The sequence below is a fragment of the Olea europaea genome, unplaced genomic scaffold (genome assembly GCF_002742605.1).
Source record: "Olea europaea var. sylvestris unplaced genomic scaffold, O_europaea_v1 scaffold2110, whole genome shotgun sequence".
Lineage (NCBI taxonomy): Eukaryota > Viridiplantae > Streptophyta > Magnoliopsida > Lamiales > Oleaceae > Olea > Olea europaea.
Genome location: NW_019239047.1, coordinates 73,565 through 96,954, shown reverse-complemented (window position 1 = coordinate 96,954; position 23,390 = coordinate 73,565). Strand labels below are relative to the sequence as shown.

General features: G+C 36.1%; 1 protein-coding gene across 1 annotated transcript; it reads right to left on the bottom strand.

Moving 5' to 3' along the window:
- Positions 1–5,360: 5,360 nt before the first annotated feature.
- On the bottom strand, positions 5,361–5,912 carry LOC111380242. Its single transcript, XM_023003747.1, has one exon. The coding sequence runs from the start codon at positions 5,910–5,912 to the stop codon at positions 5,361–5,363; it is 552 nt and encodes a 183-aa protein (XP_022859515.1).
- Positions 5,913–23,390: the final 17,478 nt, after the last annotated feature.

Sequence of the window (23,390 nt, the reverse complement as noted above, 5' to 3'; positions counted from 1 at the left end):
CAAATAGGAAAGTACAATCGATAATGACCTTCCTACATGTACACTATGGTGTACACACTTTAGTTTACTCATTGCGATGTGACATTACACTGTTGGATAGTATAAATTTCAAATAGTTTTCCCATCCAATTGACACTTGACAACAATGCGAGTGTCAAACAGCGTGTCAAAAATCAGTTTACAAATAGAGAAGTTCAATAAGTAAGGACCTTGCAACATGTACACTATGGTGTACACATTAGTTTACACTTTACCACGTGACATTACCCCTCTTGGACAGTATAAATTTCAAATAGTTTTCCCATCCAATTGACACTTGACAATAATGCGAGTGTCAAAAAAGTGTCAAAAATCAGTTTACAAATAGCGAAGTACAATCGCTAATGACCTTGCCACATGTACACTATGGTGTACACATTAGTTTACACTTTACCACATGACATTATCCTGCTGGACAGTTTAAATTTTAAACAGCTTTCCCATCCAATTTACACTTGACAACAATGCAACTGTCAAACAACGTGTCAAAAATCAGTGTAAAAATAGCAGAGTTCAATCGGTAAGAACCTTGCTACATGTACACTATGTTGTACACACTTTAGTTTACACTTTAGCACGTGACATTACCCTGTTGGACAGTATAAATTTCAAACAGTTTTCCCATTCAATTGACTCTAGACAATAATGCGAGTGTCGAACAACTCGTCAAAAATCAGTTTACAAATAGCATAGTTCAATCGGTATTGACCTTGCTACATATAAACTATAGTGTGTACATTAGTTTACACTTTACCACATGACATTACCTTGGTGGATGGTTTAAATTTCAAACCATTTTCCCATCTAATTAACACTTGACAACAATGCATGTGCATAACAACGTGTCTAAAATTAGTGTACAAATAGCAAAATTCAATCGGTAAGAACCTTACTACATGTACACAATTGTGTACACACTTTAGTTTACACGTTGCCAAGTGACATTACCCTATTGGATAGTATAATTATCAAACAATTTTCCTATCTAATTAACACTTGATGACAATGCGGGTGTCAAACAACGTGTAAAAATTCAGTTTACAAATAGCAAAGTTCCTTCGATAAGGACCTTGCTACATGTACACTATGGTGTACACATTAGTTTACACTTTGCCACGTGACATTACCCTATTGGACAGCTTAAATTTCAAAGAGATTTGTCATCCAATTGACAATTGACAACAGTTCAGGTGTCAAACAATGTGTTGAAAATCAGTGTACAAATAGCAAAGTTCAATCAGTAAGAACCTTGCTACATGTACACAATAGTGTACACACATTAATTTAAACTTTACCAGGGGACATTACCCTTCTGGACAGTTTAAATTTCAAATAGCTTTCCCATCCAATTGACACTTGACAATGATACAAGTGTCAAACAGCGTGTAAAAAATCAGTATACAAATAGCAAAGTTCAATCGGTAAGAACCTTGCTACATGTATACTATGGCACACACTTTAATTTACAATGTTGGACAGCTTAAATTTCGAACCATTTTTCCATCCAATTGACACTACACAACAATGCGAGTGTCAAAAAGCGTGTCAAAAATTAGGGTACAAGTAGCGAAGTTCAGTTGATAAGAACCTTGCTACATGTGCACTATGGTGTACACACTTTAATTTACACTTTGCCACGTGATATTACCCTATTAGATAGTATAAATTTCAGACAATTTTCCCACCCTATTGATACTTGACAACAATGCAGTGTCAAACAACGTGTCAAAAATCAGTGTACAAATAGCAAAGTTCAATCGGTAAGGGCCATGCTACTTGTACACATTATTTTACACTTTACCACGTGACATTATCCTGTTGGACAGTTTAAATTTCAAACAGCTTTCCCATACAATTTACACTTGACAACAATGCAAGTGTCAAAAATCAGTGTGAAAATAGCAATGTTCAATTGGTAAGGACCACGCTACATGTACACTATAGTGTACACTTTAGTTTACACTTTGCCACGTGACATTACCCTGTTAGACAGTTTAATTTCAAACAGTTTTCCCATCCAATTGACAATTGACAATAATGCGAGTGTCAAATAACGTGTCGAAAATCAATGTACAAATAGCAAAGTTCTATCGGTAAGAATCTTGCTACATGTACACTATGGTGTACCCTTTAGTTTACACTTTGCCACATGACATTACCCTATTGAACAGTTTAAGTTTCAAACAATTTTCCAATCTAATTGACACTTGACAGCAATGGAAGTGCCAAACAACGTGTCAAAAATAAGTGTACAAATAGCAAAGTTCAATCGGTAAGAACCTTACTACATGTACACTCTGGTGTACACACCTTTGTTTACACGTTTCCACGTGACATTACCCTGTTGGACAGTATAAATTTCAAACAATTATCCCATCCAATAGACACTTGACAACAACACGAGTGTCAAATAACATGCCAAAAATCTATTTACAAATAGCAAAGTTAAATCGGTAAGGACCTTGCTACATGTACACTATGGTTTACACATTAGTTTACACTTTGCCCCGTGACATTACCCTGTTGGACAATTTAAATTTCCAACAGTTTTTCCATCCAATTGGCACTGGACTACAATACAAGTGTTGAACAATGTGTCAAAAATCAGTGCACAAATAGCAAAGTTCAATCGGTAAGAACCTTGCTACATGTACACTATAGTGTACACACTTTAGTTTACACTTTGCCACGTGACATTGCCCTGTTGGAGAGTATAAATTTGAAGCACTTTTCTCATCCAATTGACACTTGACAACAATGTGAGTGTCAAACAATGTCTCAAAAATCTGTGTACAAATAACAAAGTTCAATCGGTAAAAATCATGCTACATGCACACTATGGTGCACACACTTAAGTTTACACTTTTTCGAGTGACATTATCTTGTTGGAGTGTATAAATTTCAAACAGTTTTCCCAACCAATTGACACTTGACAACACTGTCAGTGTCAAACAACGTGTTAAAAATCAGTTTACAAATAGCAAAGTTCAATCCTTAAGGAACTTGCTACATGTACACTATGGTGTACACTTTAGTTTACACTTTACCACGTGACATTACCCTGTTGGACAGTTTAAAATCAAATAGATTTCCCATCGAATTGAAACATGACAACAATGCAAGCGTCAAACAACGTGTCAAAAATCAGTGTACAAATAGCAAAGTTCAATCGGTAAGAATCTTGCTACATGTACACTATGGTGTACACTTCAGTTTAAACTTTTCCACGTGACATTAACCAGTTGGACAGTTTAAATTTGAAACGGATTTCCCATCCAATTGACACTTGACAACAATGCAAGTGTCAAACTGTAACGCCCCAATTTTTCATTAAACATAAACATGGGAACGTTACGAAAAACTCACTTTTCTTTATTTATAAATGCGAAACTATATAAAAATAAAATTCTTCAATAAAAAAATAACTGTAACATTTAAATTTAAATAATTGAAAGCGTATCTAACCATAAACATAAACTCCTAAATAATTCAAATAATACGTTCTAAATAAAATTAAACAAATTGCTAAATTTAAAACAGCAAACTTATTTCTTTTTCTCTATTCTTCATTCACTTGGCAGCCCGCATCACCAATTCTCCACTGCTCCAATCGACCCGAACTAATCTGTAAAATTAATGTAAGAGTGAATATTTTAAAAATACCCAGTAAGATACGTGTAAATTTCCATACACAGATATATAACAAATAAATAATACACTTCATACCGCTCTTCTCTTATAGAGTATATCGGTGACCAAGCGACACACCCATCTTAGGTCCTCTTAATTTTCATGTAGAAATTTCATATCTCTTTCTCTAGAACCCGAAGGTCCACTAGCATTTCATGCATATTTAATCGCATATAAGAGCATAAGGAACGCAAACACTTTGCACATAAATGTATCTTACCTTGATATTAAAATTCCAAAAATATGAATGCGTGTTCCAAATTTTTGATTTTCTTGACTGCGTCAATAAAATTAGCTTGCTTTCTCTTCAAATTATTTTACCTCTCTTTATTGCGTGTGTATAATTTCTAGGATGTATTCTGATCTTTCTTTCTCTCTCTCAATGGTTTTTTTTCCTGTCGGGCAGTGTGCCTCTAATTTCTTTCTCTCTCTCTCTGATTATCTCTCTCTATTTGTGTGGTCCATCCCCCTAGGCACACTAGGTATTTATAGTGCAGGATTTTTGAAAAAGTGGGACACTGCACCATTAATTTTTATCTTATTCAACCAAAAAGATTTATTGGGTATGTACAATACACCTTTGTTTTTATCCAAATCACGTGATAGAGGTTCCATCAACAAAGTGATATGATTTATATAGGACAAAACAGTACATACTATTAATGAGGTGGAAGAGTCTTGAGAAAGGAATTACAATAGCTATTTATTTCAACTCACAAAATATGGTCTAGAATTTGGTGAATTATTTACTTACGGAAGTTTGATACTAAAATTCTAATTGAATAATGGATACAGGGGTTTAAGATATATCATATTGGATTAGCACTAACAATTAGCATTTATCCTAATCAAATTAGGATTATGATTAACAATCAAAATTTATCATAGCCTGTGCTTGGGATTATTATTATTATACACGTGCAGTCATGATTATCTTAAAACTAAAATCATAAATCAACTTCAATTATTCCTCAAATCTAGCATCTTGAACATAAATATCTATGTGTTATTCAATCTTACTATAATAGAGTACGGTGGACAAGATTTCTAGTACCAAAGCAAATATTAAAATTATTTGACTACTATTATTTGCCCTTTACTTTCTCCAAAAGAAAAATAATATTAAAATAAAATCACCCTTTTTCTACAATTTCTTCACGTGGAAATCTAGCTACCTTTATCAACTCCCAAATCAAAACAAATAAATTAATTATTAAAATAATACACTCAATCACCATACACGTGGCAGCTTCATGATATAAACTAATCAAATAAAATACTTCATGATATAAACTAATCAAATAAAATACTATAAAATACCAATTTCCTCAAAGGTCAATATCTTAGGTTTAACTTATCCGAATTAATTTTTTCTCGGGCCTAAAAATGCATAATTAAATACGAGCTATCTAACGAGTATAATATTTATATACTTATACTCACTCTATCAAAATTCACATATTTGACCCGAAAAAATTTAAGAATATATTTTGACTTAGTCCCTCGACTTTTGAAATAATATTATTCAAAAATTTTGGGATGTTGCAATCTCACCCCCTTAAAATAATTTCGTCCTCGAAATTACCTGCTTTCGGGTCCTCTGTTGTCCGTTCCTGGGCTAAAGCAAAAACTCAGGCCTTTCCCTTCTTTTCTTGTTCATCATTCTTCTTCAAGGGGTCTTCTTTGCAATTTTTGGAAATATGCCCTGTTTTACCGCATCGATAGCACACATGCTTCCCAAACAAACATTCACCACTATGCATTTTATTGCACTTTGGACATGGTGGAATGGCTTGTCCAAAACTTGATCCAAAATTAACCTTTTTGTTCTGTTCCTCTCCCTTCCCTTCATTGGACCCATTCCACTTCCTCTTTCCTGATAACTCGGCCCCTTGCTGGGGAATTTGATCTATTTCCAACCTATTTGAGATTGCTTGGACAGTTTGCAAAACGTGCCTATAGGTGGTGAATTGGTGGGATGCCATTATTCCACCAATCTCAGGACGCAATCCTAGTTCGAACCTCCTTGCTTTCTTTGCTTCAGTATCCACTAGGTGTGGTGCATATCTTGAGAGTTGTTCAAATTTTCTTTCATATTCTTCAAGTTTCATCTTTCTTTGTCTGAGTTGAAGGAATTTTGTCTCCTTGCAATCCCTCAGGGCTTGTGGGAAGTATTTTCCCATCATTTCCTCCTTAAATTACATCCAAGTCAGAGCACGTTGTTGTGCTTCTGTTCTAGTGCGAGATGCTGACTCCCACCAATGGCCTGCCGCGTCAACCAACATAAATTCTGCACATAACACCTTTTGAGCATCAGTGCAAGATAGATGTTTGAAGATTCGCTCCATTCCTCTTATCCATTCTTCAGCTGCTAGTGGGTCTGCCTTGCCATCCAAAGTTGGGGGTTTGTAGCGACGAAACTGTTCCTAGATTGAGCTGGTGTTGCTAGCGTTTGTACCACGGGGACCACCCTGTGCTTGTTGCCTACCCAAATCTTTTACAGCCCTTAGCAAATCTCTGATGATCGTAGTTTGATTTTGTTGTTGTCTCGACATTTTCTTAACACAAATAAAATTTTAATTTAGGGAAAAAAAATGGTAAACACTTCTAATATTATTGTAACAACGAAGAATTTAATATAATTTCCAAATCGTTACATATTAAAAAAATTTTGCTCTTTAAAAAATCAAATAAATAAATAAATAATCCAACTTTTCCTAAGAAAATAAATAACACTTATCCCTAATCTAGAATCTTCTTTTTATGCCATCTCATCATCCGAAGTAATGCATGACTCGGGCTCGGAATCCATAACCAAATCAATGAAATTTTGTGGTTGGACTTCTTGCTCAGGGTCTTCTGGCTCTGGTTCGATCTCCTCCTCTGGGTCCTCCTCTGGGTCTTCCTCCGACTCTGGCTCTGGCTCCGGCTCCGGCTCCGGTTCGAGTTCGGGCTCGGGCGCTGGTGCTTGTTGTCTATGGTTCTATAATATTATGATATCTTCACAGTATCCTTTAAAATCAATCTTATCCCAATCTTCTTCCAAATATAAATCATAATCCATATCCCTCACGAAATTAGCCACATCTCTCCATTGAGGTCGCATAGTGCTTATAAGGTGATATATCGAAAGGATTGTCCCCTCATTATATCCAAATGACCTTGCTTGCTCCCACTTAGAAAGGAAATCTTCAACATGTTCAACAAAAGTTCTCTCCCATCTCACTTCATAATTTATGTAGTTCTCAATAGCCATTTCAGCACGCTGGAGGTACGTTGGGCTATTCCTAGTCATCCTAATCACATGACAACATAATTTTAATTATGCTTAACTTTGCATTATCAATATTATTATTATTATTATTATTATTTTATTCTCAGTGCATAAACTATACTCTAGCAAGATGACAAATAAATTATGCGATGTGAACATGTTTATACATTTTATAACATGCAACAATGTTTAAAAGCATGTCATTACATTTCAATCGGTGACCAAAATCAATGTAGAAATCTTAAAGTTCAATCGGTGAGAACCTTGTTACATGTACACCATGGTATACACACTTTAGCTTACACTTTGCCGCATAACATTAACCTGTTGAATAGTATAAATTTCAAACAATTTTTCCAACCAATTGACACTTGACAACATTACGAGTGTCAAACAATATATCAAAAATCAGTTTACAAATAGTAAAGTTCAATCGGTAAGGGCTATGCTACTTGTACACCATGGTGTACAATGTAGTTTACACTTTGCCACGTGACATTACCCTGTTGGACAGTTTAAATTCCAAACAGTTTTTTCATCCAATTGATACTTGACAGCAATGCAAGTGTCAAACAACGTGTCAAAAATCTCTGTACAAGTAGCAAAGTTCAATCGGTACGAACCTTGCTACATGTGCACTTTGGTGTGCACACTTTAATTTACACTTTGCCGCGTGACAATACCCTGTTGGACAGTATAAATCTCAAACAATTTTCCCATCCTATTGATACTTGACAACAATGCAAGAGTCAAACGTGTCAAAAATCAGTGTACAAATAGCAAAGTTCAATCTGTATGAGCCTTGCTACATGAACACATTAGTTTACACTTTACCACGTGACATTACCCGGTTGGACAGTTTAAATTTCAAACAGTTTTCTCGTCCAATTGACACTTCACAACAATGCATGTGTCAAACAAGATGTCGAAAATCAGTGTCCAAATAGCAAAGTTCAATAGGTAAGAACCTTGCTACATGTACACAATGGTGTACACACCTTAGTTTAAAATTTGTAACGTGTCATTACCCTGCTGGACAGTATAAATTTCAAACAATGTTCCCATCCAATTGACACTTGACAATGATGCAAGTGTCAAACAACGTGCCCAAAATTAGTGTACAAGTAGCAAAGTTCAATCGGTAAGAACCTTGATACATGTATATTATGGCGTATACTTTAGTTTACACTTTGCCACGGGTCATGACGCTGTTGGACAGTTTAAATTTCAAAGAGTTTTTCCATCTAATTGACAATTGAAAATAATGCAAGTGTCAAACGACGTGTCAAAAATCAATGTACAAATAGCAAAGTTCAATCGGTAAGAACCTTGATACATGTATACTATGTTGTACACACTATTGTTTACACTTTTCCAAGTGACAATACCCTGTTGGACAGCATAAATTTCAAACAGTTTTCCCATCCAATTAACAATTGACAACAATACGAGTGTCAAACAAGGTGTCAAAAATCAATTTACAAATAGCAAAGTTCAATTGCTAATGAACTTGCTACATGTACACTATGGTGTACACACTTTAGTTTACTTGTAGCCACGTGATATTACCCTGTTAGACAGTATAAATTTGAAATAGTTTTCCCATCCAATTGAGACATCACAACAATGTGAGTGTCAAACAACGTGTTAAAAATCAGTTTACAAATAGTAAAGTACAATGGCTAATGACCTTGCTACATGTACACTATGGCGTACACATTAGTTTACACTTTACAACATGACATTACCCTGTTCGAAAATTTATATTTCAAACAGCTTTCCCATCCAATTTACACTTGACAATAATGCAAGTGTAAAACAACATGTCAAAAATCAGTGTAAAAATAGCAAAGTTCTATCGGTAAGAACCTTGCTACATGTACACTATGGCGTACACACTTTAGTTTACACTTTACCACGTGACATTACCCTGTTGGACATTATAAATTTCAAACAGTTTTCCCATTCAATTAGCTCTAGACTACAATGCAAGTGTTAAACAACGTGTCAAAAATCAGTTTACAAATAGCAAAGTTCAATCGGTAATGACCTTGCTACATGTACACTATGCTGTACACACTTTAGCTTACTCGTTGCAACGTGACATTACCCTATTGGACAGTATAAATTTCAAATAGCTTTCCCATCCAATTACACTTGACAACAATGCAAGTGTTAAATAGCGTGGCAAAAATTAGTTTACAAATAGAATAGTTCAATCGGTAAAACCTTGCAACATGTACTCTATGGTGTACACATTAGTTTGCACTTTGCCACGTGACATTACTCTGTTGGACATTATTAATTTCAAACAGTTTTCCCATCCAATTGACACTTGACAACAATGCGAGTATCAAACAACGTGTCAAAAATCAGTTTACAAATAGTAAAGTAAGTACAATATGGTGTATACATTAGTTTACACTTTACCACATGACATTACTCTATTGGACAGTTTAAATTTCAAACAGCTTTCCCATCCAATTTACACTTGACAACAATGCAAATGTCAAACAACGTGTCAAAAATCAGTATAAAAATAGCAAAGTTCAATTGGTAAGAACCTTGCTATATGTACACACTTTAGTTTACACTTTACCATATGACATTACCCTATTGGACAATATAAATTTCAACCTGTTTTCCCATTCAATTGACTCTAGAAAACAATGCGAGTGTCAAACAATGTGTCAAAAATCAGTTTACAAATAGCAAAGTTCAATCGGTAGGAACCTTACTACATGTACACAATGGTGTACATACTTTAGTTTACACATTGCCACATGAAATTACCCTATTGGATAGTCTAAATATCAAACAATTTTCCCATCCAATTGACACTTGACAACAATGCAAGTATCAAACAACGTGTAAAAAATTAGTTTACAAATAGCAAAGTTCCATCGGTAAGGACCCTGCTACATGTACACTATGGTGTACACATTAGTTTACATTTTGCCACGTGACATTACCCTGTTGGACAATTTAAATTTCAAACAGTTTTCACATCCAACTGACACTTGACAAGAATGCAAGTGTCAAACAACGTGTCAAAAATTAATGTACAAATAGCAAAGTTCTATCGGTAAGGACCCTGCTACATGTACACTATGGTGTACACTTTAGTTTACACCTTGCCATGTGACATTACCCTGTTGAATAGTTTAAGTTTCAAACAATTATCCAATCTAATTGACACCTGACAACAATGCAAGTGCCAAACAACATGTCAAAAATAAGTGTACGAATAGCAAACTTCAATCGATAAGAACCTTTCTACATGTATACTCTAGTGTACACACCTCCATTTACACGTTGGCAGGTGACATTACCCTATTGGATAGTATAAATTTCAAACAATTTTCCCATCCAATTTACACTTGACAACAATGTGAGTGTTAAACAATGTGTCAAAAATTAATGTACAAATAGCAAAGTTCAATTGGCAAGTACCTTGCTACATGTAAACTATGGTTTGCACACTTTAGTTTATACCTTGCCACGTAACATTTCCCTGTTGGACAGTATAAATTTAAAATAGTTTTGCCATCCAATTGACACTTGACAACAATGCGAGTGTCAAACAACGTGTCAAAAATCTGTTTACAAATAGCAAAGTTCAATCGGTAAGGACCTTGCTACATGTACACTATGGTTTATACATTAGTTTACACTTTGCCGCATGTTGTTACCTGTTGGACAATTTAAATTTCAAATAGCTTCTCCATCCAATTGACACTTGATAAAAATGCAAGAGTCAAACAACGTGTCAAAAATTAGTGTACAAATAGCAAAGTTCAATCGCTAAGAACCTTGCTACATGACCACCATGGTGTACACACTTTAGTTTACACTTTGCCACATGACATTGCCCTGTTGGATAGTATAAATTTGAAACACTTTTCCCTTCCAATTGAAACTTGACAACAATGCGAGTGTCAAACAACGTATCAAAAATCTGTGTACAAGTAGCAAAGTTCAATCGGTAAGAACCTTGCTACATGTACACTATGGTGTACACACTTTAGCTTACACTTTTCCAAGTGACATCATCCTGTTGGACAGTATAAATTTCAAGCAATTTTCCCAACCAATTGACAATTTACAGCAATACGAGTGTCAAACAACGTGTCAAAAATCAGTTTACAAATAGCAAAGTTCAATCCGTAAGAACCTTGCTACATGTACACTATGGTGTACACTTCAGTTTATACTTTGCCACGTGACATTAACCTCTTGGACAGTTTAAAATTCAAATAGTTTTCCCATCATATTGAAACTCGACAACAATACAAGCGTCAAACAACGTGTCAAAAATCAGTGTACAAATATCAAAGTTCAATCGGTATGAACCTTGCTACATGTACACTATGGCGCACACTTTAGTTTACACTTTTCCATGTGACATTACCCTGTTGGACAGTTTAAATTTCAAACAGTTTTTCTATCCAATTGACACTTAAAAACAATGCAAGTGTTAAACATCGTGTCAAAAATCAGTGTACAAATAGCAAAGTTCAATCGGTAAAAACGTTGCTACATGTGTACTATGGTGTACACTTTAGTTTACACTTTGCCATGTGACATTACCCAGATAGACAGTTTAAATTTGAAACAAATTTTCCATCCAATTCACACTTGATACCAATGCAAGTGTCAAACAACGTGTCCAAAATTAGTGTAGAAATAGCAAAGTTCAATCGATAAGAACCTTGCGACAGTTGCACTATGGCGTACACTTTATTTTACACTTTGCCACGTGTTATTATCCTATTGGACAGTTTAAATTTCAAACAGTTTTCTTATCCAATTGACACTTGACAATAATGCAAGTGTCAAACAACGTGTCAAAAATCAGTGTACAAATGACAAGGTTCAATCGTTAAGAACCTTCCTACATGTACACTATGGTATACACACTTTTGTTTACACTTTGCCATGTGACATTACCGTACTGGACAGTTCAAATTTCAAACAGTTTTCCCATCCAACTGACACAAGACAATAATGCAAGGTTCAATCAACCTGTCAAAAATTAGTGTACAAATTATAAAGTTTAATCAGTAAGGACCTCGCTACATGTACACTATGGTGTACACACTTTAGTATACACTTTGCCACGTGGCATTACCCCATCGACAGTTGGAATTTCAAACAGTTTTCCTATCAAAATGACACTTGATAACAATGCAAGTGTCGAACAATGTGTCAAAAATCAGTTTACAAATAGCAAAGTTCAATCGGCAAGAACTCTACTATATGTAGACCATGGTGTACACACTTTAGTTTACACTTTGCCACGTGACATTGCCCTGTTGGACAGTATAAATTTGAAACACTTTTCCCATCCAATTGACACTTGACAAAAATACAAGTGTTAAACAATGTGTCAAAAATATGTGTACAAATAGAAAAGTTCAATCGGTCAGAACTTTGCTACATGAACACTATGGTGTACATTTTAGTTTACACATTGCTACGTGACATTACCCTGTTGGAGAGCTTAAATTTCAAAAAGTTTTGCCATCCAATTAACACTTAACAGTGGTGCAAGCGTCAAACAACGTGTCAAAAATTGGTCTATAAATAGAAAAGTTCAATCGGTAAGGACCTTGCTACTTGCACTCTATGGTGTACACTTCAATTTACACTTTGCCAAGTGACATTACGCTTTTCGATAGCTTAAATTTCAAATAGTTTTCCCACCTAATTGATAATTGACAACGATACGAGTGTCAAACAACGTGTCAAAAATTAGTTTACAAATAGCAAAGTTCAATCGGTAAGAACTTTGCTACAAGTACACTATGGTGTACACACTTTAGTTTACACTTTGCCAACTAACATTACCCTGTTGGACAATATAAATTTCAAATAGTTTTTCCATCCAATTAACACTTGACAACAATGCAAGTGTCAAACAGCGTGTCAAAAATCAGTGTACAAATGGCAAAGTTCAATCGGTATGAACCTTGCTACATGTACACTTTAGTTTACACTTTACCACGTGACATTACCCTGTTGGACATTTTAAATTTCAAACAATTTTTCCATCCAATTGACACTTGACAACAATGCAAGTGTCAAACAATGTGTCGAAGAAAGTTCAATCGGTAAGAACCTTGCTACATGTAAATAATGGTGTTCACACTTTAGTTTAAGCTTTGCCACGTTACACTACCCTACTGGACAGTTTAAATTTCAAGTAATTTTCCCACTCAATTGGCACTCGACAATAATGTAAGTGTCAAACAACAAATCAAAAATCAGTGTACAAATAGCAAATTTCAATCGATAAGAACCTTGCCACATATACCCTATGCTGTACATACTTTAGTTTACACTTTGCCACATGGCATTACCCTATTGGGCAGTATAAATTTCAAATAGTTTTGCCATCTAATTGACACTTGACAACAATACGAGTGTCAATCAACGTGTCAAAAATCAGTTTACAAATAGCAAAGTTCAATCGGTCAGTAACTTGCTACATGTACACTATGGTGTGCACTTTAGTTTACACTTTTCCACTTGACATTATCCCATTGGACAGTTTAAATTTTAAATAGTTTTCCCATCCAATTGACACTTGACAACATTTGAAGTGTCAAACAACCTATAAAAAATCAGTGTACAAATAGCAAAGTTCATTCGGTAAGAACCTATCTACATGTACACTATGGTGTACACTTTAGTTTACACTTTTCCATGTGACATTACCCTGATGGACAGTTTAAATTTCAAACAGTTTTTCTATCCAACTGACACTTGATAACGATGCAAGTGTCAAATAACAGGTCAAAAATTAGTGTACAAATAACAAAGTCCAATCGCTAAGAACCTTGCTACATGTACGCTATGGTGTAGACATTAGTTGACACTTTACCACGTGACATTATCCTGATGGACAGTTTAAATTTCAAACAGTTTTTCCATCCAATTGACACTTGACAATGATTCAAGTGTCAAACAACATGTCTAAAATCAGTGTACAAATAGCAAAGTTCAATTCGTATGAACTTGGCTACGTGTACATTTTAGTTTACACCTTACCATGTGACGTTACCCTATTGGACAGTTTAAATTTCAAACATTTTTCCCATCCAATTAACACTTGACAACAATGCAAGTGTCGAACAACATGTCGAAAATCAGCGTACAAATAGCAAAGTTCAATGGGTAAGAAACTTGCTACATGTAGACAATGGTGTACGCACTTTAGTTTACGCTTTGCCACGTGACATTACCCAGCTGGATAGTTTAAATTTAAAATAGTTTTTCCATCCAATTAGCACTAACAATAATGCAAGTGTCAAACAATGAGTCAAAAATCTGCGTACAAATAGCAAAGATCATTCGGTAAGGACCTTACTATACGTACACTATGTTGTACACTTTAGTTTACACTTTGCCACGTGACATTACCCCGTTGGACAGTTTAAATTTCAAACAATTTTTTTCATTTGACACTTGACAACAATTGAAGTGTCCAACAACTTTTCAAAATTCATGTACAAATAGCAAAGTTCAACCGGTAAGAACCTTGCTTAATGGACACTATGGTGTATACTTTTGTTCACACTTTTCCACTTGACATTAACATGTTGTATAGTTTAAATTTCAAACAGTTTTCCTATCCAATTGACACTTAACAACAATGCAAGTGTTAAACAACGTGTCAAAAATCAGTGTACAAATAACAAAGTTCAATCGCTAAGAACCTGGCTAGATGTATACTATGGTGTACACTTTAATTTACACTTTACCACGTGACATTACCCTGATGGACGGTTTAAATTTCAAACAGTTTTCCCATCCAATTGACACTTGAAAATGATGCAAGTGTCAAAAAATGTGTCCAAAATGAGTGTACAAATAGCAAAGTTCAATCGATAGGAACCTTGCGACATGTATACTATGGTGTACACTTTAGTTTACACTTTGTCACGTGTCATTACCCAGTTGGACAGTACAAATTTCAAACAGTTCTCCCATCCAATTGACACTTGACCACAATAAAAGTGTCAAACAACATGTTAAAAATCAGTGTACAAATAGCAAAGTTCAATTGGTAAGAACCTTGCTACATGTACACTATGGTGTACACTTTAGTTTACACTTTTGCCACGTGACATTATGCTATTGGATAGTTTAAATTTTAAACAGTTTTCCCATCCAATTGACACTTGACAATAATGCAAGTGTCAAACAACGTGTCAAAAATCAGTGTGCAAAGAGAAAAGTTCAATCGCTAAGATCAAACAGTTTTCCCGTCCAATTGACACTTGACAACAATGCGAGAGTCAACCAGTGTGTTAAAAATCAGTTTACAAATAGCAAAGTTCAATCGGTAAGAACCTTATTACATGTACACTATGGTGTACAAATTAGTATAGACTTTGCAACATGACATTACCCTGTTGGACAATTTAAATTTCAAACAGTTTTCCCATCCAAATGACACTTGAAAATAATGCAAGTGTCAAACAACATGTCAAAAATCATGTACAAATAGCAAAGTTCAATAGGTAAGAAACTTGCTACATGTACACTATGATAATACACACTTTAGTTTACACTTTCCCATGTAATATTACTCTGTTGGACAGTATAAATTTCAAACAGTTTTCCCATCCAATTGACACTTAACGACAATGCGAGTGTCAAACAACGTGTAAAAAATTAGTTTACAAATAGCAAAGGTCGATCGGTAAGGACCTTGCCACATGTACACTATGGTGTACACATTAATTTACACTTTGCCACGTGATATTACCCTGCTGGACAGTATAAATTTCAAACAGTTTTCCCATCCAATGGACACTTAACAACAATGTGAGTGCCAAAAAACATGTCAAAAATTAGTGTACAAATAATAAAGTTCAATCGGTAAGAACCTTGCTATATGTACTCTATGGTGTACACACTATAGTTTACACTTTGCCACGTGACATTGCCCTGTTGGACAGTTTTAATTTCAAATAGTTTTCCCATCCAATTGACACTTGACAACAATGCAACTGTCAAATAACGTGTAGAAAATCAGTGTACAAAAGCAAAGTTCAATTAGCAAGAACCTTGCTACATATACATTACGGTGTACACTTTAGTTTACACTTTGCCACGTGACATTACCCTGTTGGACAGTATAAATATCAAACACTTTTTCCTTCCAATTGACACTTGACAACAATGCGAGTGTCAAACAACGTGTCAAATTTCAATCGGTAAAAACCTTGCTTCATGTACACTATGGTGCACACACTTTAGTTTACAATTTGCCACATGACATTACCGTGTTGGACAGTATAAGTTTCAAACAGTTTTTGTAACGCCTCGACCCCTAGTCAATCGGAATGCTACTTACTTTACTTAGCTTAACCGGTGGTTTAGTAACAAGTGTATACGTTTTAGCGGAAGCTTACATCTTCGGATAGTAATTTAAATAACAATACTTCAAATACTTTAAACAAAAACACTGTATCATTTTTCAAAACAACAAAATGTAATTTATTTGAAGAAAACATAACTTGTTCTCGCATTTTGCGTTATTCAAAACTTTAAAGAAATAACATTGGAAAACATTTCATAAAAATAAATCCAAATCACTTATTCATTGGATTTCCATGGGCTCCTTGCATCACTCTCTGTCTTCTCCTCCATCCATGCCCGAGGTAGAATTCCTTAAATCTATAGAGATGGGATTAAACCCGTGAGCTGAAAAACTCAATAGGTGTCATAGTTGCACTCGTGATCAAGCTATACATTTCAAAACACTAACTTTATAACTTTTCATACATGTTGTACCCGAAGGCACCATTTGACATGAAGGGGTATGCCGTACCCGAGGGCACCATTTGACATACGAACATTTCTTCAACATAGAGGGGTATGCCGTACCGGAGTACCATTTGACATACAACCATTAACATAGAGGGATATGCCGTACCGAAGTACCATTTGATATACAAATATTAACATGAATCGAAACTTATAACTTAACACGATTAAACACTTTGCACCTCTACCTACCTTGATTGATGCTTTTGAAACTTTGAAAACTTGGATTGAAAACTTCGATGAAACTTTGACGTTAAAAGAAATGCACTCCTTGGATGTTTGAAAACTGTTGAGAATTGATGCTTGAAAATACTTCTTAAACTTCTAGGAAAAATAGTTTTCCTCCCTCTCTTTTTCTATCTTGGAAACTCTTTCTTTAGTATGTAAAAGCTCTTGCTTTTGGTGTGAGAAAAAATGAGTGAAATAAGGTCTCTATAAATAGGTAAATATCCCATAACTTAAAGCAAATGAAGGGTCAAATTTTATTTAAGAGAGAAAACATGGGTGCCATTAAAGTTTGAGGTTAAATGCTTCAATTTAGCGGGGTTTTTATTGCCAAAAACGTGGGTGGCCCTTTGAGAAAATAATTGATGAAAATAAATATTTAAATTCTAGAGAAAAATGAGAATTTTCATTTCAGGCAGTTTCGATCGACCGGTTGTAGTCCGTTGACACTGCACAGCCTTCAGTTTTTTTTATCATAACTTCTTCTCCCGATATCCAATTGAGGTAATTCAAGTGCATTGGAAATATAACTCAAAGAGTTACAACTTTTATTTAGTTATCATTTTCCAAATCAAATATTTCCTATGTCGAAAATGGGTCTCAAATGAAATTAAAAATCTGAAGTATACTTTAGTCATCTAATATTCATGTCTTAGTGCCACTAAAGTGTCTAGAATTATTTGGGGTTCTACATCCCCCGTACCTTAATTAAAATTTCGTCCTCGAAATTTACCTTCTGATTGGGCGAATAGTGTTGGATACTTGTCTTTGACTTCTTCTTCTTTTTCCCAAGTGGCTTCTTCTACGCCATGATGATTCCACTGTATCTTAACCAGCTAAATCTCTTTATTCCTTAGTTTATGCACTTTTCAATCCAATATCTAGATTGATAGTTCCTCGTACGACAAATCTTTCTGTACCTCCAAGGTTTGATAACTCACTACATGATTAGGATCATGTACATACTTCTTTATCATCGATATATGGAACACATTGTGCACTGCCGATAATTCAGGTGGCAAAGCTAGTCGGTAAGCCAAATTTTCGACTCTATCAAGTACCTCGAAAGGTCCGATATACCGGAGTCATAGCTTGCCTTTCTTTCCAAATCTAAGTACACTTTTCATCGGTGCTACTTTCAGAGACACTTTATCCCCAACTTGGAATTCTAAATCCTTCCTCCTTGTATCTGCATAGCTCTTTTGTCGATCCTGTGCTGCCTTTATTCTTGCACGGATCTTATCGATCACCTCGATCGTCCTTTCAATTATTTTTGGTCCTAAAACTCTCTTATATCCAACTTCATCCCAATGAACAAGGGATCTACATCTTCTACCATAGAGAGCTTCGTATGGTGCCATTCCAATAGTTGCTTGGAAACTGTTATTATAAGCGAACTTTACTAGAGGTAAGTATGACTCCCAATTACCTCCTAGATCCAAAAGACATGTTCTCAGCATGTCTTCCAAAGTTTGGATGGTCCTTTCAGACTGACCATCGGACTGAGGGTAATATGATGTACTAAAGTTTAGCTTCGTTCCTATAGCTCCTTGTAGACTTTTCCAAAATTTGGACGTGAACCTTGGGTCTCTGTTTGACACAATGGATACAGGTGCACCGTGTAATCTCGCAACCTCTTTAATGTACAACTGTGCCAATTGGTCTAAATTGAATGTCATTTTCACTGGAAGAAAATGAGCTGACTTCGTTAGTCGATCCTCTACTACCCATATAGCATTATTTCCTCTTGCTGACTTTGGGAATCCAACCACAAAGTCCATCATGATATTTTCCCATTTCCATTCAGGTATATCTAGTGGATTTAACAATCCAGCTAGTTTTTGGTGTTCTGCCTTAACCTGTTGACATACCATGCACTTCTGCACGTACAGCCCTATACTTCTTTTCATATTTCTCCACCAAAATGTATCTCGAAGATCTCGATACATTTTCGTACCACCGGGATGTGCGGTGTACGGGGTGGAATGAGCTTCTTTTAATATCTCGTTTCTCAAGGCTTCATCCTTAGGCACGCAAATTCTTTCTCTAAATATCAATATCTGATCCTCAGTTATTCCAAAGTCCTTATTCTTATCGGTACCAACTTCATTCTTAATCTTCTTCAAAAATGAGTCCTTATTTTGTGCTTTTATAATTCGATCTCTAAGAGTAGGTCAAATTATTAAAGCTACTAAACGAGCAGTGACTTGTCCTGATGTGGTAACCACTTCGATCTACAACTTTTCCAAGTCCTTGACTAACTCCACTTGAGAGGTGGGTAGTGACGTCAATTGTCCCATTGATTTTCTACTTAGAGCATCGGCTACAACATTAGCCTTACCCGGATGGTAGTGAATAGTGCAGTCGTAATCATTCACCAATTCCAACCATCGTCTTTGTCGCATATTCAATTCCTTCTATGTGAAGAAATACTTGAGACTTTTGTGATCTGTGTAGATATCACACTTCCATCCATACAAGTAGTGTCGCCATATCTTCAAAGCGTGTACTACCGCTGCAAGTTCTAAATCATGCATCGGGTAGTTCTGCTCATGTTTCTTCAATTGTCTTGAAGCATAGGCTATCACTTTTCCATTCTGCATTAGTACACATCCCAATCCTCGCTAGGATGTATCGCTGTATATAACAAACCCTTCCGTATCTTCAGGTATTGTTAATACAGGTGCTGATATCAACTTCTGCTTAAGTTCTTAGAAAGTTTGTTCGCATTTTTCCATCCATTGGAATTTTACTCCCTTCCTTGTAAGCTGTGTCATTGGTTCAACTATCTTGGAGAATCCTTCTATGAATCTCCGATAATATCCAGCCAATCCTAGAAAACTCCGTACTTCGCGCAGCATTTGTTGGTGTTTTCCAGTTGGTTACTGCTTCTACTTTTGCTGGATCTACTTCAATCCTTTGGGCAGTAACTACATGTCCATGAAATCCAACTCGTTCAAGCCAAAACTCACATTTCTTAAATTCGGCATACAGCTTCTCCTTACGTAATACCTCTAAGGCTATTCTCAAGTGCTCTTCATGTTGCTCCTTACTCTTGGAATATATTAGAATGTCATCGATGAAGACTATGACAAACTTATCTAAGTATTGATGAAACACTCGATTCATCAGGTCCATGAACACTGCAGGTGCATTGGTTAGCCCAAATGGCATCACCGTAAACTCGTAGTGTCCATATCGAGTTCTAAAAGCTGTCTTAGGTATATCCTTTGTCTCTACTTTCAGTTGATGGTATCCAGATCGAAAGTCGATCTTGGAAAATACCTTATCTCCTTTCAGTTGATCTAACAGATCCTCGATCCTCGGGAGTGGGTACTTATTCTTGATGGTTAATTGATTTATCTCCCTATAATCGATGCACATCCTCATGCTTCTAGCTTTCTTCTTTAAAAACAAGACCGGCGCACCCCATGGAGATACGCTTGGTCGTATGAAGCCCATATCTCGGAGTTCTTGCAACTGCTTCTTTAATTCTTGTAGTTCCTTTGGGGCCATTTGGTATGGGGCCTTAGATACTGGTGCCGCCCCGAGAATTAGGTCTATGGTGAATTTCACTTGTCTATTGGGTGGAATACTAGGGAGATTTTTTGGAAACACATCTACAAATTCCCGTACTACTGGTACATCACCAACCCTTATCGTCTCTTGTTTCCCTCCTGAGATACTTACTAGATATCCTTGACATCTTTCTTTTCTCAGCATCTTCTCAGCTTGTAAAGCCGATACTAGTCGAATAAGGGGTTTCGTCTTCATTCCAAGGAATAAAAATGGTTCCTCTCCTGGTTTCTGAAACGATACTTCCATTTCCTTACATCGAATGGTGGTGTAATTACAACCTAACCAATCCATGCCTAGTATTACATCAAAATCCTTCATTTCTATCCTGTATAGGTTCGCTTCCATTGGTTTTCCCTCAACTTCGATACTTACTGACTTGGCTATTCTATCAGTATTCAAAAGGTTACCCGAAGGAAAACTAACTTCTAATGTACCTTCCGGCTTATCACAGGTAATACTAGATTTAGCCATAAAAGTTGTTGAAGCAAAGGAGTGTGTAGCTCCTGAATCAAACAATACATAAGCAGGTGTATTGGCTATCAGTAGAGTACCTACTGTGACATTAGAATTTTCCTCTGCATCCTGTTGAATCAATGCAAAAACTCGTGCTTTCCCTTTCTGGTTCTGGTTGCTATTATCATCCTTCTTCTGGGTATGTGTGGGATAATCCCTAATGATATGGCCTGGCCTGCCACATCAGAAGCAGACATTTTTCCCTTGTAAGCACTCGCCACGATGTGTCCTTGCACACTTAGAATAGGGCGCAATAGCCGGCACAATGCTTTTCCTTGCATTGGCTCCGCCATTAGCTTTCTTGTTCTGCCACTTACCTTTTCCCTTGTCCTAGCCATTCCATTTCTTTTTTCCCATGTTACCATTGTCCGATTGATTGAATAGTTGACCATGTTGTTCGGCGCTAGTCTTCTGGTACTAAATAGCATAAGCTCTTTCCAACATTTCACGGTATTTGGTGAAGCGATGGGACATAAGTATCATGCTTATATCTGAGTTCAATCCTTGTTCAAACCTTCATACCTTCTTATCCTCCATATCCACCAGATGTGGAGCATACCTTGAAAGTTGATCAAACTTCCTCTCATACTTAGTCAGGGATATAGTGTTTTGCTTGATTTGGAGGAATTTGCTTTCTTTGTGATCCCTTAAGGACTGGGGAAAGTACTTGTCCATTACTTCCCCTTTGAATTGCTCCCAATTCAATTTTACTTGTTGCTCAAGGGTCCTTGTCCTTGACATTGAGTCCCACCAGTGACTTGCATCACCAGAGAACATGAACTTAGCACATTGGACTTTCTGAGCCTCCGTGCACCCTATCAATCGAAATATACGCTCCAACTTGCAAAGCCACTCCTCGACTGCAAGTGGATCAGTTGCTCCATTGAAGGTAGGGGGCTTGTGCCTTTGAAATTACTCGACCACTGAAACATGGTTTGGAACATTAGGAGCTAGTGGTAGGGGTTGAGCTTGTTTCGGGTTTCGCCTGCCTAGGTCTTGAACTGCTCGGAGGAGGTCTCTTATCAAATTTTAGTTTGTGTGGGCCATTTCCTTTAGACAAAACATATGGTTCTTATTAGTTTTATTCTTCGAATACTAAAGCAAGGAAGATAGTATTTTATTTCTTGACATAAGGGAAGCTATTACAAGGATTTAAATCTAATCCCTATAAGTTCTATGGATCTTCTTTGGTGGAGCTTTATCTTCGGAGGAGTCTTCCGCCTCAGGTCTGGACTCTATGTCCATCTCAACCTGTGGCTTAGACTCATGATTATTCTCTAAATCATCCTCGAATTCTTCTTCGGGATCTTCTTCCTCAGCCAAAGGTTTCTCCTCGGGCTCCTCATGGATTATATCATCCCACAAATCAATTAGGGCATGGCAATACCTCTCAAACTCGAACAGGTTTGGGTTGCCTTCTAACATTTCATCCCTAACCGTGACTCCTATATCATCCCATTGAGATGGGAGGGAGTGTATGAGGTTATTTATGGCCTCAGCATTAACCGTCGTCATGCATCTCTCATAGATGTCATACACATGTTCGCTAAGTGGTCAGGTCGGATTAGTTACGTAGTTTTCATAGGAATGAATAGCAATTCTACGATTCAATGCTTCTCTATATGCCCTAGCCGTTCTACGAGCCATATCTGTCGTATTTTCACATACATCATACTTTTTCTTTACTTAAAAAAAACATGCAAATATTTAAACTTTCATATCATGCAATTCCCTTTAAGCCCTTAGCTTTTGCCCAAGTCCATTACATATCTTTAAATAACACATCTCTAAATCATATCAAAGCATCATAACATAAACATAATCATTAACTTTAAACATGAACATACATGGGCCATATGATGAGATTGATGGATGGATGCACGATGCCATGGAATACCTTAAACTTTTCATTTTTCTTTTTTTTTTAAAAAAACATACTTGGTCTATAGAATCAGCTAAACCTTGCTCTGATACCACGCTGTAACGACCCTACCCTTAGTGGACTGGAATGCTACTTACTTTACTTAGCTTAACCGGTGGTTTAGTAACAAGTGTATACGTTTTACCGGAAGCTTACATCTTCAGATAATAATTTAAATAACAATATATCAAATACTTTCAACAAAAACACTGAATCATTTTTCAAAACAACAAAATGCAATTTATTTGAAGAAAACATAACTTGTTCTCGCATTCCGCGTTATTCAAAACTTTAAAGAAATAACATTGG